The 17,064-nt window shown below is 47.1% G+C and overlaps 3 protein-coding genes across 3 annotated transcripts in view; 2 read left to right on the top strand and 1 right to left on the bottom strand.

Moving 5' to 3' along the window:
• Positions 1 to 17,064, bottom strand: part of LOC309562750 (uncharacterized protein) — a 253,710-nt gene that overhangs the window by 188,755 nt on the left and 47,891 nt on the right. The window lies entirely within an intron of this gene.
• LOC309564444 (uncharacterized protein) overlaps positions 1 to 17,064 on the top strand; it is a gene marked incomplete at both ends in the record, with an annotated part of 110,381 nt that overhangs the window by 92,334 nt on the left and 983 nt on the right. Inside the window, one exon of the mRNA XM_082269074.1 lies at positions 16,501 to 16,655. Within this exon, the coding sequence (XP_082125200.1) occupies positions 16,501 to 16,655 (155 nt within the window). The remainder of the gene's footprint in view (positions 1 to 16,500; positions 16,656 to 17,064) is intronic.
• Positions 455 to 4,835, top strand: LOC309562746 (uncharacterized protein). The gene is made up of 3 exons (XM_082267035.1): positions 455 to 674; positions 830 to 965; positions 3,717 to 4,835. The coding sequence occupies exons 1-3, from the start codon at positions 525 to 527 to the stop codon at positions 4,790 to 4,792; spliced, it is 1,362 nt and encodes a 453-aa protein (XP_082123161.1). The 5' UTR covers positions 455 to 524; the 3' UTR covers positions 4,793 to 4,835.

The following is a 17,064-nucleotide window of genomic DNA, read 5'->3' on the forward strand; positions in this document are numbered from 1 at the left end:
TGACTGTATCATTGTGTGTGTCAGGTTCCTATAAGGTGTCAGGATGTCACTGTCTATTTCTCCATGGAGGAGTGGGAGTATTTAGAAGGACACAAGGATCTCTACAAGGACGTCATGATGGAGAATCAGCCGCCCCTCACATCACCGGGTAAGAGGAGACTTTATTGTAAAGGAGAGAGCAGTACGGAGGGTCCACCTAGATCCCCCATCATCTGATAAACACATAGAAACAATGTATTCAGTCAGTGTGTGTGTTTCCTACAGATGGATCCAGTAATGGGAACCCACCAGAGAGATGTCCCCGTCCTCTGTATTCCCGGGATTCCACACAGGAAGGTCACACCATCCCTAACCATCATCAGGTAGATGATTACTAATAATTTGTAGTTATGATTTATATACATGCTTGTTTGCTACAATGAATGTTTTTTTTTTTTTTTTTTTATATTCAGAATGGAAACCTCGGGAATTATAATATTGTCGTTAAAGAAGAGTATATAGAGGAGGATGAGGAGTATGGAGTGATGAAGGAGATTTCTAAAGGACACAAGGATATCTACAAGGACATTATAATGGAGCCACCTAATACCAAAAACCCACCAGAGAGATGTCCCCGTCTTCTGTATTCCCGGGATTCCACACAGGAAGGTCACACCATCCCCCACCATCATCAGGTGGGTGGAGTTGAGGGTCGGGAACATGAAGTGATTGGACACTCTGACATGTGGAGACGATGTGTGGACTCTACAAGGTGATATTTTCTATGTGATCTCACATCATAAATACTTCTATGTTACAGATGTTATTTTCTGCCATTCTGTTGGTTTAGGTTGAAGATCTGATTATCATAAAAGTTGAGGATGAAATAGAAGAGACGTATATCGGGGATGATCAGCAATATACGGAGGAGGCTGGAATTATGAGGACATTTATAGAGGAGGACACTCCTACAGAGATCAGCACAGGTGAGCCATAATATATTCTTCTGTTAAAAATGATGGACCAGGTGGCTTACACCCATGTGTGCTGAAAGATTTGTGCTCTGGTAAAGGTGAATAAAGTACCTGGACCCAGAAGGGTTACACCCATGTGTCCTCAAAAAGTTACGCTCTAGTAAAGGTAAATAAAGCTTCTGGACAAGGAGACTTATGCCCCATACACACGTGCAGATTATCTGCAGACTTTTGTCTGCAGACTTACCTTTTCTATGTAGTGCAAGGGCCTGCCGGATTGCATACAAATTGAAAGTGTTTAGGTTTGACCTCATATTATATGGTTTTGGTAAGTCTGCAGACAAAAGTCTGCAGATAATCTGCACGTGTGTATGGGGCATTACACCTGTGTGTCCTTAGAGTTGAGCTCTGTTGAAGGTTAATAAAACACCTGAACCAGATGGTTTACACCCATGTGTCCTCAAAGAGTTGAGCTCTGTTAAAAGTGAATAAAGCACCTGGATCAGAAGGCTTACACCCATTTGTCCTCAACGAGTTGAGCTCTGTTGAAGGTGAATAAACAACCTAAGCCAGTTGGCTTCCACCCATGTTCTCTTCAAAGAGTTGGTCTCTGGTAAAGGTGAATAAAGAAAACAAAAATTCTCCTGCGCTCGGGTGGTGTGTAATGAAGAATAAATGCTTTTACATATGGTCTTAGTTTGCACCGCTTAAGGTCTTGCTGCTCCTTCTGGACCAAGGGTATCCAAAGTACACTAAAAGACGATGACAACAACAACAAAAGAAGGGCGCACTGACCTTGTGCATTACCACTAAAAAAGGTTATTAAGATCCAAAGACAACACATATTATACTCACAAACGAGTGATGATATGACACATAAAAACACAATGGAAGCGGTCATCTCCAAAGTTTTCAGGGTACCCCTGTACTGGATGACGTGACCGTGTCAGCAACTGTGTGGCTGGGCTGACGCGTTTTCGAGGGAGGACCCTCTTCCTCAGAGCCAAAATGTGCTACTCAAAGTTTTTATGTCTCATATCACTTGTTTTTGAGTATAATATGTGTTGTCTTTGGATCTTAATAAAACTTTTTAGTGGTAATGCACAAGGTCGGTGCGCCCTACTTTTTTTGTTGTCTTAAAGGTGAATAAAGCAGCTGAACCAGAAGTCTTACACTCATGTGTCCTCAAAGAGTTGCACTCTATTAAAGAGAAAATAAAGCTCCTGGACCAGACGGCTTACACCCATGTGTCCTCAAAGAGTTGAGCTCTGTTGAAGGTGAATAAAACACCCGAACCAGAAGGCTTACATCCATGTATCCTCAAAGAGTTGAGCTCTGTTGAAGGTGAATGAAGCACCTGGACCAGATGGCTTACACCCATGTGTGCTGAAAGACTTGCGCTCTGTTAAAGGTGAATAAAGACAACAACAAAAGAAGGGTGCACCGACCTCGTGCATTACCACTAAAAAAGGTTTACTACGATCCAAAGACAACATACATTATACTCACAAACAAGTGATGATAAAGCACATAAAACACAATGGAACCGGTCGTCTCCAAAATAACCAGGGAACCCCTGTACTGGATGACCTGCTGGTGTCAGCAACTGTCTGGCTGGGCTGATGCGTTTCGAGGGAGGACCCTCTTCCTCAGAGCCAAAACATGCTACTCGAGTCCTCCCTCGAAACGTGTCAGCCCAGCCATACAGTTGCTGACACCAGCACTTCATCCAGTACAGGGGTTTCCTGATTATTTTGGTGACGACCGGTTCCATTGTGTTTTATGTGCTATATCATCACTCGTTTGTGAGTATAATGTATGTTGTCCTTGGATCGTAATAAACCTTTTCTAGTGGTAATGCACGAGGTCGGTGTGCCCTTCTTTTGTTGTTGTCTTTCAGTGTATTTTGGATACCCTTGGTCCTGGGGGGGCAGCAAGACCTAGAGCGGTGCATACCAAGACCAAATAAGAACACTTATCCTTCATTACATACCACCCGAGCGCAGGAAAATGTTTGTTTGTTCTTTAAAGGTGAATAAAGCACCTAATCCAGATGGTTTAGATTCATGTGTCCTCAAAGAGTTGAGCTCTGTTGAAGGTGAATAAAGCACCTGAACCAGGAGGCGTAAACCCATGTGTCCTCAAAGAGTTGAGCTCTGTTGAAGGTGAATGAAGCACCTGGACCCGGAGGCTTACACCCATGTGTCCTGAAAGAGTTGAGCTCTGTTGAAGGTGAATGAAGCACCTGGACCCGGAGGCTTACACCCATGTGTCCTGAAAGAGTTGAGCTCTGTTGAAGGTGAATAAAGCACCTGAACCAAGTGGCTTAAACCCATTTGTGCTGAAAGACTTGCACTCTGTTAAAGGTGAATAAAGCACCTAATACGGATGGCTTACATCCATGTGTCCTCAAAGAGTTGAGCTCTGTTAAAGGTGACTAAAGCACCATTGAAACAACTTAGACCATGCGTTGGTAAGATTTTTTTAAACCTTCGCTTGCATCGACTGCCGGTATAGGGTTCTTTATATGAAAGTTCAAAATTTTTTAAATGTATTTATTGGCTGAACTTGATGTACTTGTCTTTTTTAAGCTATGTATGAATCTGGGAGGAGGTCCAAAGGTGTTTTTCCACCAGTAAAAGGGGAAGAGGTTGGTTGGGACGTATGCAGAAAATATCTGTTCATTCAATTCTACTTGAACCAGGTGACATCCTAGTTTAGGTGAACAAATCCTCTTACATTGATATCCTTATATTTTTCCAGGAAACACCATCAAGAAATCCTCAAGGAATTATTTCACCTCTTCACTAGATTATAAATTGGAAGATGAGGATTGTGTATGGGAAAAGACAATGTCCTCTCCTATGGATGGTGGACTTCACAGTGTGGATAGACCATCAAACTCTTCTGACTCTGAGCAACCTCATACAGTGAGGGATGGTGTCGGAATTCAGGAGAAGTTTTCCTGTACTGAATGTGGGGAAAGCTTAGGCTCTGAAATCAGTCTTTCTCTACATCAGAGATTCCACAGTGGGGAGAACATTCATTCCTGTCCTGAGTGCGGGAAATTTTTTCTTCATAAATCTGCACTGCTCAGGCACGAGGGATCTCACAAGGGTGAGAAGCCGCATTCCTGTACCGATTGCGGGAAATGTTTTTCGCGGAAGTCCAATCTTTCTGCGCATCAGAGGCTGCACACGGGTGAGGAGCTGCATTCCTGTCCAGAGTGCGGGAAATGTTTTCCACAGAAGTCCATTCTGGCTGCGCATCAGAGATTGCACACGGGCGAAGCTCTACATTCCTGTCCTGAGTGTGGGAAAGGTTTTCTTCATAAATCACAACTGATCACACATTGGATGTCTCACACGGGGGAGAAGCCGTATTCCTGTTCTGAGTGCGGGAAAGGTTTTTCGCGGAAGTCCAATTATTCCGCACATCAGAGATGCCACACGAAGGAGAAGCCTTTTTCTTGCTCTGAGTGTGATAAGAGTTTTGTATATAAAATAGATCTCACTATACATCAGAGGTCCCACACGGGGGAGAAGCCATATTCCTGCCCCGATTGCGGGAAATGTTTCTTGCGTAAATCCAATCTCGCCGTGCATCTGAAATACCACAGGGGTGAAAAGCCGCATTCCTGCTCGGAGTGCGGGAAAAGCTTTCTATGGAAAGCAGATCTCGAAAGACATATGAGAATCCATACGGGGGAGAAGCCATATTCCTGTCATGAGTGTGGGAAATGTTTTACGCAGAAGACCCATCTTTTCAATCATTACAAATCTCACGTAACCCTTAAGGCGAAGTTGGTGCCTCAAGTGCGGGAAATGTCTTCTATATGAATCATATTTTGCCATACATCAGAGATCTCACGCTGGGAAGAAGCACACCTTGATATACACCTCAGAAAACACAGAGAGAAGTAAGAGAACCCATTCCAGTAGAAGCGTAGTCCGGTCTACCCAACACTTCAGCAGAAGCTTGTTGTGGGAGACGGGATCCATATTGCTTGTGAATGAACAGCAAGTGAGATCAGATAATACAGCAAGCTTAACTAGTTCAATGATTGTGCCATCTGCTGGCTGAAAGTGATATATATGTCCTTTTGTGATGTAACATTTCTTCGTTTTATAAAATAAAAATGGAAATCAACACTGTTTTTTTTTTGTTTTAAATATGATACAGATGAATATATTCACTATATTACCAAAAGTATTGGGACGCCTGCCTTTACACGCACATGAACTTTAATGGCATCCCAGTCTTAGTCCGTAGGGTTCAATATTGAGTTAGCCCACCCTATGCAGCTTTAACAGCTTCAACTCTTCTGGGAAGGCTGTCCACAAGGTTTAGGAGTGTGTCTATGGGAATGTTTCACCATTCTTCCAGAAGCGCATTAGTGTGGTCAGGCACTGATGGATGAGAAGGCCTGGCTTGCAGTCTTCGCTCTAATTCATCCCAAAGGTGTTCTATCGGGTTGAGGTCAGGACCAGTCTAGTTCCTCCACCCCAAACGTACTCATCCATGTCTTTATGGACCTTGCTTTGTGCACTGGTCTAAATCATTTGGTGGGGGGGGGGGGGGGATTATGATGTGGGGGTTGTTTTTCAGGGGTTGAGCTTGGCCCCTTAGTTCCAGTGAAGGGAACTCTTAAGGCGTCAGCATACCAAGACATTTTGGACAATTTCATGCTCCCAACTTTGTGGGAGGAGTTTGGGGATGGCCCCTTCCTGTTCCAACATGACTGCGCACCAGTGCACAAAGCAAGGTTCATAAAGACATGGGCAGTCATGTTCCTCCACCCCCATGTCTTTATGGACCTTGCTTTGTGCACTGGTGTTCATTCATGTTGGAACAGGAAGGGACCATCCCCAAACTGTTCCCACCAAGTTAGGAGCATGAAATGTCCAAAATGTCTTGGTATGCTGACGCCTTAAGAGTTCCCTTCGCTGGAACTAAGGGGCCAAGCCCAACCCCTGAAAAACAAACCCACCCCATAATCCCTAATCCACAAAATGATTTGGACCAGTGCACAAAGCAAGGTTCATAAAGACATGGATGAGCGAGTTTGGGGTGGAGGAACTTGACTGGCCTGCACAGAGTCCTGACCTCAACCCGAAAGAACCCCTTTGGGATGGATTAGAGCAGAGACTAAGAGCCAGGACTTCTCGTCCAATATCAGTGCCTGACCTCACAAATGCGCTTAAGGAAGGCTGGTCAAACATTCCCATAGACACACTTCTAAACCTTGTGGACAGCCTTCCTGGAAGAGTTGAAGCTGTTATAGTGGCAAAGGGTGGACCAACTTGATGTTGAACCCTATGGACTAAGACTGGGATGCCATTAAAGTTCATGTGTGTGTAAAGGCAGGCGTCCCAATACTTTCGGTAATATAGTGTGTGAATATATGTATATGTGTGTGTGTGTGTATATATATATGTATATAGAGGTAAGTTAATTGATAGAAGTCTTCCAAGTTGGATAATTAGATGCTATAACAAAATGGCGCCTGTCCGCACCCTGTCTTGGCATGCAGTAAACCTTGGAACACAATAGGATTGTGCCTCTCCAGGTGAAGACTATCCCTCCCTCAATGATCAGATGCAGGTCCAGTCCGTGGTCTGAGCAATATCCAAACACAAAGAAGGTATTATTAACCGCACTCCATCATTGAAGGACAATAAGTATGCTTTATTTCGTAAAAACGTCTCTTGACAACACCATGGACAAACAGGAACAAAAAGTTGATGCATTTCACAAACTAAATTCACTTACTCATAACAGTGCAGTAAACCTTTCTTTGTTGGAAATACTTCAGTTTGGTTTCCAAGTTTTGGGAGAACCTCTCTAACGCGTTTCACCTAATATAAGGGCTTAATCGTACAGGCTTCTTAACCTGAAGGCAGTTTTAACAAAGAAAGGTTTACTGCATGCCGAGACAGTGTGCACCATTTTGTTGTAGCCTCTGAATGTGGCTGACGAGGCGGTATTTATCCTGACCAGCACCTGAAAACAGTATGGCCAGTCAGCTAGAATAACAGATTGGGGCCACCGAGCACTATCATTTTAATTTGGTTTTGGTATACTTTGTATTATTAGATGTTTTCATTTCTAACCAAATAAGGCACACAGGTTTTCGTTTTATTCTTCTATACTTGTCCCTTAGTGTAGTTGTTGAAGAAGCCAAAACTCTCCCTCCTCATAAATCTCAGGGGGTCTGTATTATACTCTTGATAAAAGTCCATAAGTTCATAGACCCATATATCATTCCACCCGTAATTCCTTCTCCGCACCATCACAGTCTTTATCCATAAGATACCTTAAGCTCAGGTCTGACGTAGAGAAACACACCTCCATCTTTTGAACATACCGTGTCCTTCTCAAAAGAAGTAGCAACCAGCCCAGTCTTGTGACGGGTCAAGCAGTGTTTCTGCAATGCCAATTGAATCACATTATTTCTCAAGCATCAACAACAACCGGTTTGCCTGGTTTTTGAATTTGGCATCTTCAAAAACAGAGAACAGAGAAAGATCTAGGAGTCTTAGTAGAAGATAGACTAAGCAATAGCATGCAATGTCAAGCTGCAGCTGCCAAAGCCGTCAGAAAGTTAGCATGCATAAGGAAGGGGATATATTCCAGAGATAAATCTATAATCCTACCACTTTATAAAACTCTGGTCCGGCCACATCTGGAGTATTCTGTCCAGTTCTGGTCACCCATCCTCAGAAAGGATTTGCTGGAACTGGAAAGAGTCCAAAGAATGGCAGCTAAGCTAGTTAGGGGATTGGAGGACCTAAATTATGAGGAGCATTTACAAGCGCTTGATATATTCCCTCTAGAGAAGAGGCGCCTGAGAGGGTGTCATGGGGTTACGTGGCAGAGCCTGACGTAAGAGGAGTGGCTTACAGGGTCACTGGCGTGGCACAGGTTCACCAGAGGCGCGGAGTCTAAGTGTTAGCCGGTTTTCACCAGGGCCCCAGATGGTGGGGATGGACTTGGCTGCTTGTTAACACCAGGTCGCGGTCCCCCGGATTCCCTGGTGGAGCCAGGAGCAGGTCCAGGACCAATAGCCGGTAGCGGATAAACAGATCAGGATCAGGCAGGAGAATAGTCAGGACAAGCCAAGGTCAGGGAGGGCAGCAGGTAATCAGAATCCAAAGACAAGCCGGGTCAGGTAAACAGGAACAGCAGAATATAAACAGGCACAGGATACAGGAGAGCTGATGACAACACAGCAACCACCTGGAGTGACTGCTGTGTTTAAATAGGCCGTTTTGGCACCAATTTAGTAGCCTCAAACTATTCTAAGGTAGCCTCGAACTTATTCCAAGGTAGCCTCTGACTATTGCAAGGTAGCCTCGAACTATTGCAAGGTAGCCTCAAACTACTGCAATGTAGCCTCAAACTACTGCAAGGTAGCCTCGAGCTATTGTAAGGTAGCCTCGAGCTATTCTCAAGGTAGCCTCTAGCTATTCAAGGCGCCTCTTCGTATGCGCATGCGCATAGGCATTCGCCGGTTAGCGGCGCCAGTGCGCCTGCGCAGGGTATTGATCCCCTGACAGAGGGGACATGATAGCGATTTACAAATACCTCAACGGGGATCTCAGCAAAAGCTATTCAGTCGCAAGGAATGTAAGAGGACACAAGGCCATACAATGCGATTAGAGGAGAAGCGATTTAACGTCAGGCTACGCAGGGTTTTTTTTACAGTGAGATCAATAAGATTGTGGAACTCTCTTCCACAATTGGTGGTAACTGCGGGCAGTATGGCTACTTTTAAAAGACTCTTGGACATACATCTCCAAGATCAAAACATCCAGGGGTATGGGAAATGATTACGTCCACACACACCTACACAGGTTGAACTGGATGGACTGTTGTCTTTATTCAGCCTCAACTATTATGTAACTATATTAAGTTACGTCATTTTTATTGCTATGTTTCTTTGCCGTATTCTTCTATATTTATATGTATCTTAGGGATTTCCTTATCAATTCCCATAACCTTCACTTTTCATCTCTCATTTCACCCTCGTCTAATGTCTGATTCCCATCTGTTGCCCTACCATCCGACCCATTTTAAATGCTCATTCCAGAAATCTCTCACCAAACCTCTTTTTAATAGGGTTAAAATCATAAATGTTGAGAGAACCCAAATCCTTTTTCTCTACACAAAGTCCATAACCTGTGCATTTAGCAGGGGCGTAGATAAGGTGGGGAAAAAAGGGGGTCCAAACCCCCCCCCCCCCCCAGAATATCTGTGGTGTATTAGTATGGTGCTAATGCTAGAAACTGAGACTTTGCCAGCCCAGCAACTGTCAGATGCAGAGCAAGGGCAATGAGCGTTGTGACGAGGGAGGTTAAAACCATACATTTTGCATATAGATTATGCTACAAGCGAAGCTCAACAGTTTGATCATGAGAACCCAAATTACATAAGGTTATAACCCTTGCATTTAGCTTTATACAGAGGGCGTAGATAAGGGGGGGGGTGGGATAAGGGGGTCCAAATCCCCATTGAAAGTCTGCAGTGTAGCAGTTTGGTACTAATGCTAAAAATTCAGACTCAGCCACCTTAGCAACTGTCAGATGCAGAGGAAGGAGGAGTGAGCTTTGTGAAGAGGGAGGGAGCTCGGCAATCACATGGTTCAAACCATACATTTTGCATATACAGTAGATTATGCCACAAGGAAAGCTCAGCACTGTGATCATGAGAAGCCAAATAGTTTTTCCCTACACCAAGCCATAATCTGTGCATTTAGCTCTGTACAGGGGCGTAGATAAGGTGGGGGTTAGGAGGGGATCCAAAACCCCCCAGAAAGTCTGCGGTGTAGCAGTTTGGGGCTAATGATAAAAATTAAGACTTGGCCAGCCCGGAAACTCCCCGATGCAGAGCAAGAGGTAGTGAGCTTTGTGAAGGAGGAGTGAGCTTTGTGAAGGAGGAGTGAGCTTGGTGAGGAGGGAGGGAGGTCTGCAATCATATAGTTCAAACCATAAATGTTACATACAGATTATACCCCGAGGAAAGCTCAGCATTGTGATCATGAGAACCCAAATCCTTGTTTACCACACCATGTCCAAACTTGTGCATTTAGCTCCATACGGGGGGAGCTCTCCATACGGGGGGGGGGGGGGGGTGCTCTGGACATCTAGTCTTACAAATACTGCACAACCAGCCCCTTGAGAGCAACCATAATGCTGATGTAGCCTGTGCAGAAATTGAGTTGGACGTCCCTGCTCTATTGCATGACCAGCGCATTGTCTGACTATTGGATTACTAAGCATCCACTCCATCCTGAGGAAGCCGCGTTACCGCAAAACGAGTTGACTGAACACCGGAAGGACGCCCCGGATACATATCTCAAGATACGTTGCTCTACGAGAGCTATGGAGTAAAATTAATGTTTCCCATTTTTTTTTTGCACAATACCCAACCAGTATCAACCTAGCCTTTCTCCTGCAGTTTCAGGCAGCCATCTCACCACACCGTGCCAGCACCTGTACCCCCCCCCCCCCGCCCCCACCTCCAGGCAGCATGCCTGCAGCTCCTCTTCTCTCCAACCCATCACTCCCATATACCCCATTCTCTAACCACTCAGCCACTCCGTAACACTGCCCCCCATTTTCTGGGTACCCACCATGCAAAAAAGTGTGCCTGCAACCTTCATCCATCAGCACAGACTGCACCTGCACCCTCCAATGTCTCAGCACCGACTGCACCACCTTCAACCCCCTTCCAAAGGCAACCAACACATGGACAAACTCCCTTCTCTCAGCACCCATCGCATCTGCATCCCCCTTCTCTCAACACCCATTGCACCTGTACCCCCTTCTCTCAGCACCCGTCGCACCTGTACCCCCTTCTCTCAGCACCCGTCTCACCTGTACCCCCTTTTCTCAGCACCCGTCGCACCTGTACCCCCTTCTCTCAGCACCCGTCTCACCTGTACCCCCTTCTCTCAGCACCCATCTCACCTGTACCCCCTTCTCTCAGCACCCGTCGCACCTGCATTGTCCTTTTCTCAGCACCCATCGCACCTGTACACCCTTTTTTCAGCACCCGTCGCACCTGCATCCCCCTTCTCTCATCACCCATCACACCTGCACCCCCTTCTCTCATCACCCATCGCACCCTTCTCTTATCACCCATCCCACCTGCACCCCCCTACTCTCAGCACCCATCGCACCTGTACCCCCTTCTCTCAGCACCCATCACATCCTTCTCTTATCACCCATCCCACCTGAACCCTCCTTCTCTCAGCACAAATCGCACCTGAACCCCCCTTCTCTCAGCACCCGTCGCACCCCCCCCTTCTCTCAGCACCCATCACACTTGCACCCCCCTTCTTTCAGCACCCATCACACTTGCTTCCCCCTTCTCTCATCACTCATTGCACCTGCACCCTCCTTCTCTCAGCACCCATCGCACCTGCACCCCCTTCTCTCATCACCCATCGCACCTGCACCCTCTTGTCTCAGCACCCATCGCACTCCCCCCCCCTTCTCTCAGCACCCATCACACTTGAATCCCCCCTCTTTCAGCGCCCATCACACTTGCCCCCCCCCTCTCTCATCACCCATTGCACCTGCACCCCCCCCTTCTCTTATCACCCAGTGAACTTGCACCCTCCCTTTTCTCAGCACCCACCACACCTGCACCTCATTCTTTTACCATCCACCACCCCTGCACTCCCCTTCTGTCAGCACCCACCTCACCTGTACCCCCTTCATTTTGCACCCCCCCCCACACCTTCATTGCCTTATTTTACTAACCACCATACCTGAACCCTCCCTATCTCTTGGCACCCATTGCACCTACACACTCTGCTCATCACCCTGCACACCTGTACCCTCCTTTCTCTTGGCACCCATCCCACCTGCACCCCCCTTCTCTCAGCATTCATCGCACCTGCACCCCCCTTCTCTCAGCATCCATCGCACCTGCACCCCCCTTCTCTCAGCACCCATTGCACTTGCTCCCCCCTTCCCTCAGCACCCATCGCACTTGCACCCCCTTCTCTCAGCACCCATCGCACTCCCCCCCTTCTCTCAGCACCCATCACACTTGCACCCCCCTTCTTTCAGCGCCCATCACACTTGCCCCCCCCCCTTCTCTCATCACCCATTGCACCTGCACCCCCCCCCCCTTCTCTTATCACCCAGTGAACTTGCACCCTCACTTTTTTTAGCACCCACCACACCTGCACCTTATTCTTTTACCATCCACCACCCCTGCACTCCCCTTCTGTCAGCACCCACCTCACCTGTACCCCCTTCATTTTGCACCCCCCCCCTACACCTTCATTGCCTTATTTTACTAACCACCATACCTGAACCCTCCCTTCTCTTGGCACCCATTGCACCTACACACTCTGCTCTCATCACCCTGCACACCTGTACCCTCCTCTCTCTTGGCGCCCACTGCATCTGAATTCTATTCTTTCAGCACCCATCACACTTGCGCCTCATTCTTTTACCAACCACCACCCCTGCACCCCCCTTCTCTCAGCACCCACCTCACCTGCACCCCCTAATTTTGGCACCCCCACACCTGCCTTGCCTTCTTTTACCAACCACTATACCTGGACCCTCATATCTCTAGGCACCCATTGCACCTACACTCTCTACTCTCATCATCCTCCACACCTCCACAACCTACTACACTTACACCCTTAATTCTCTCAGCACCAACTGCACCTACATACTCCCTTCACTTACCAACCACATGCAGTCACCCAATGTTTTTCTCTACCCACTTGCAACCCCCCCCCCCCTTCGTCACCATTTATGTGCCTGCACCCACCCCCCATATCATAATCAATCACACTCCTTCCCTATCTCTCAGCACCCATATTGCTTTCGACTCCCCCCTCTCCCCCCATATCTCTGCACCCACCCTGCCTGCAACCTCCCCTCTTCTTGTACCCACTGTGCCTGCAACTCTTCTTCTCTTTGTACCCCTTGTACCTACAGGCCCCCTTTTTTTTACCACCCATTGTTCCTGCAGCACGTGTTCTCACCCATAGCACCTGCAACCTCTTTATTTCCCAGCATCAGTGCACTAGCACCCTTTCATTTCTCAGCACCCATCATGCCTCCATCCCCCCTTTTCTCATCACCTATCATGCATGCAGCCCCCTTTTCTTGGCACCTGTCATGCATGCAGAACCCCTTTTCTCAGCCCCCATCATGCATGCATCCCCCCTTTTCTCAGTACCAGTAACAATTACAGATCCCTTTTTTCACTAGCTAGCATGCCTGCAGCCTCACTTCCCTAGGCATCCAGCGTACCTGCACTCCCCTTCCCTTACCCCCCCCCCCCCCATGCCTGTACCCCGCCTTCTCTCACCACCGACTTTGTCTGCATTCCTCCCTCCACCTCTGTATCTGTTTCCTGCCTCTTACCACCTCACCTGTGCATGCTTCCCCCTCAATCTTACCTACATCACGCTCCTGTCTCACCACTGTGCCAGGGCATGCCCCTCACGCCTGCATGCTTACTCCCTAGCTCTCACCAAGACACCGTAACAGCCCCCCGCTTACATCCAGTGTCAGCAGCCCCCCTCTGTTCCCATCATGGTGCCTGCACACTGTTCCCTTGCTTTCGCCACCACACCTGCATTACCAACCCCAAAGTGCCTTCAGGCCCATCTCTCCCCAACTGATCTCAATACGTCATCCCACCCCTGCATTTTACGCACTGAATCTGCAGGTCCCTTTTCCCCCACTATGTCTGCATCCTCTACTCTTACCACTGCAACTGCATTACCAACACCAAAGTGCCTGCAGAGCCATCTAGCTGATCCCGATACATTATCCCTCCTCTGCATTCTAAACACTGCACCTGTAGGTCCCTCTTCGCCCATCACGGCTACACCCTCTGCTCTTTCCACCGCAACCGCATTACCAACACCAAAGTGCCTGCACCACATCAGCAAGCCCCCCATCCCTAACCATGCCTACACCCTCCCTATTCCATTTCCTCCTCTACTGACCCCAATCCTTCAACCCCATCCCTGTGTACTAAACACCACACCTACAGGTCCCCCTTTACCACCTCTAATCCCTGCTTGTAGGAAGCATGAGTCCCCCAACTCTCACCACCATGTCTGCAAAACCACCACCACTACTACCTTATCCTCAGATCACTCTCTCACTTCAAAATTGTACAAAGCGCCCCCCTTCCCCAGCTTAATGCTGTATGATCACCAAACACCCTTCTTTCACAGCTGAAGCCTCCTTCACCATCGTGCCTGTGCACGTTTACCCTCCACTGTCACCCCATAAATAACTGCAAGGAGCACACCCCTATTGACACCCAGCACCCCTCACCCTACCTTCCGGCTTCTAAAATTATGCCTGCAGGTCTAAGCACTCCAACCTTGCCTGTTCTGGGACATGTACCCCTTTACTTTTATATGAAGTATGATAAACTAACAAAAAGTCATCTAAACCAAGGTAAATTAACTGAGACTCACCAGCAAAGATGAGCTGAGGCGTGTTCAGACGTGAGTCTGGACCTGTCTGAGCTATCCTGCCTGAAAGTGGTCAAAGTGGCAAGCCAATCATAGGTGGCGGAGGCATTCCCTGCCCTGCAGTTGCACATATAAATGTGGCTGCATGTTTCTCCACTACAGGGGGCGCTAAACCGCAGTGGCATTGCAGAGGAAGTCAAGAGAAACATGGTTCCTCTATGGTCTCCTGGGTCACTGGGACAGCTATTCGATTGGATGCTGGTGGTTCATATGACTCTGGTGCCCATCTTGGGTCAGGCAGAGTCTATTTAAGACCCTGGATCTCAGGCTTGGTGCATTTTGCGTGTGGCTGGAGTAGGGACAGGTCGCCCATCTGTCTGGGACAGTGTATAGCATAGGGAATGGTTCCAAAGGAGTAGGGAAAGTGCAAGGACACACCATTGTTCCTGGGAGCCTCCCCACTTGGGTTCAGATGAGCCAGGCGGCAGTCCACCCCTCGGGACAGACGCTGTCGGCACACCTCACACCTTCTGCTACTGCTCATCGTTACTTCAGCCTGTGAGTGTCCTCCTTTGGGTGCTCTCCCACTGGGCTTGTTGTGCATTAGCGAACTTTAACTTCAATACAGCTCTGTTTCTCGCAACTGGACTTGACTACCCCAAGTATAAGGATATACAGTACATACACACACAGCACAAGGCCGTGTTCATACTACGAGACGTTTCTCGGGGCTGCAGTTCCTCTGAGCTCCACAAGATGGTGATCTCACTTCTACCATAGAGACAGGAAGTCTCTATGGAAGACAGGAAGTGATGTCAGGTATAAATATGAAGTTCCGGGTCAGAAGTAACTCGGGAGGAAGTAGCGAGGAGACATTGCTGGAAGTGGCAGTAGAGGAGGCAAGAAGATGTTATTTTCTATTTACACCCAGTAACTCCTCCGTTGTGTCATCTTCTACAACCAGCAAACATGACGACACCTGAATATACATATATTTTAAACGAATATTAATATAATCCAATTGGGTAAGTGGTGTAAAGTATTGCTTTACGTACCACTAGATTGCAGTTTTTTTCCCAAGGCTGTAATATCAACCCTCAAAGGAGCCCCCATACATCCTCATCCTAGTATTGTACAACCAATTCAGCCCAGATAATTCTCCGCTATCCATCTGCAGAGAAACCCGCATAGATCACATGACCACATCAATGAGGATGGAAGAGGACCTGGGTCACATGACTGAGAGGATATTAAACCTCACCCTGGAGATCATCTACCTGCTGACCGGAGAGGTGAGGAGGATTCTGGGAGGTCATATGACATCACTCTTATCTCTATTAATAAAACACAGACCTGACCGGAGAGGTGAGGAGGATTCTGGGAGGTCACATGACATTTCTCTTATCTCTATTAATAAAACACAGACCTGACCGGAGAGATGAGGAGGATTCTGGGAGGTCACATGACATCACTCTTATCTCTATTTATAAAATACAGAACTGACCGGAGAGGTGAGGAGGATTCTGGGAGGTCACATGACATCACTCTTATCTCTATTAATAAAACACAGACCTGACCGGAGAGGTGAGGAGGATTCTGGGTTTCTAACATGATATTCCTATTGGTTCTCCAATACAGAGATTTCCTCTTCTGAAGTCAGGTGATCATATGACCATCACAGTGCCTCCATGTGACTCCCTAAAACCTGAGAGACACAACATGCAGAAGATTCTAGAAGTCACCAAGAAGATGATGGAGCTGCTGACAGGAGAGGTGAGCGGTGCTGGGAATTCTGGGACATTATCCAGTAATAGACAAGGGATATGTCTGGATGGTGACTGTATCATTGTGTGTGTCAGGTTCCTATAAGGTGTCAGGATGTCACTGTCTATTTCTCCATGGAGGAGTGGGAGTATTTAGAAGGACACAAGGATCTCTACAAGGACGTCATGATGGACACACAGGAACATCACAACTGCACTCAACATGATCAGGTAGATGATTAACAATTATTGGTAGTTGTGATTTGTATACAAGTATACTGTATGTGTTTCAAAAAATGTTTTATATATTCAGATCGGAAACCGCGGGGATGATAATATTGTTGTTAAAGAAGAGTATAAAGAAGAGGATGAGGAATATGGAGTGATGAAGGACTTTTCAGATGGACACAAGGATATTATGGAGCTGCCTAGCACCAGAAACACACCAGAGAGATGTCTCCGTCCTCTGTATTCCCAGAATTCCACACAGGAAGGTCTCATCATCCCTCACCATCATCAGGTGGGTGGAGTTGAGGGTCAGGAACATAAATTGTTTGAACACTGACATGTGGGTGGAGACGATGTTTGGACTCTACAAGATGATATTTTCTATGTGATCTCACATCATAAATACTTCTATGTTACAGATGTTATTTTCTGCTGTTGGTTTAGGGTGAAGATCTGATGTACATTAAAGTTGAGGGTGAAGTAGAAGAGACGTATCTGAGGGATGATCAGCAATATACGGAGGAGGATAGAATGATGAAGACATTTACTCCTACAGAGAATCGCACAGGTGAGCCGTAATATATTCTTCTCTGGGAGGAGGACCAAAGGACTGAGGTGGGGAAGAGTCCCAGCTGGTTGGGACATCCAC

This window comes from Pelophylax lessonae, assembly GCF_965119305.1.
Source record: "Pelophylax lessonae genome assembly, chromosome: 9".
NCBI lineage: Eukaryota > Metazoa > Chordata > Amphibia > Anura > Ranidae > Pelophylax > Pelophylax lessonae.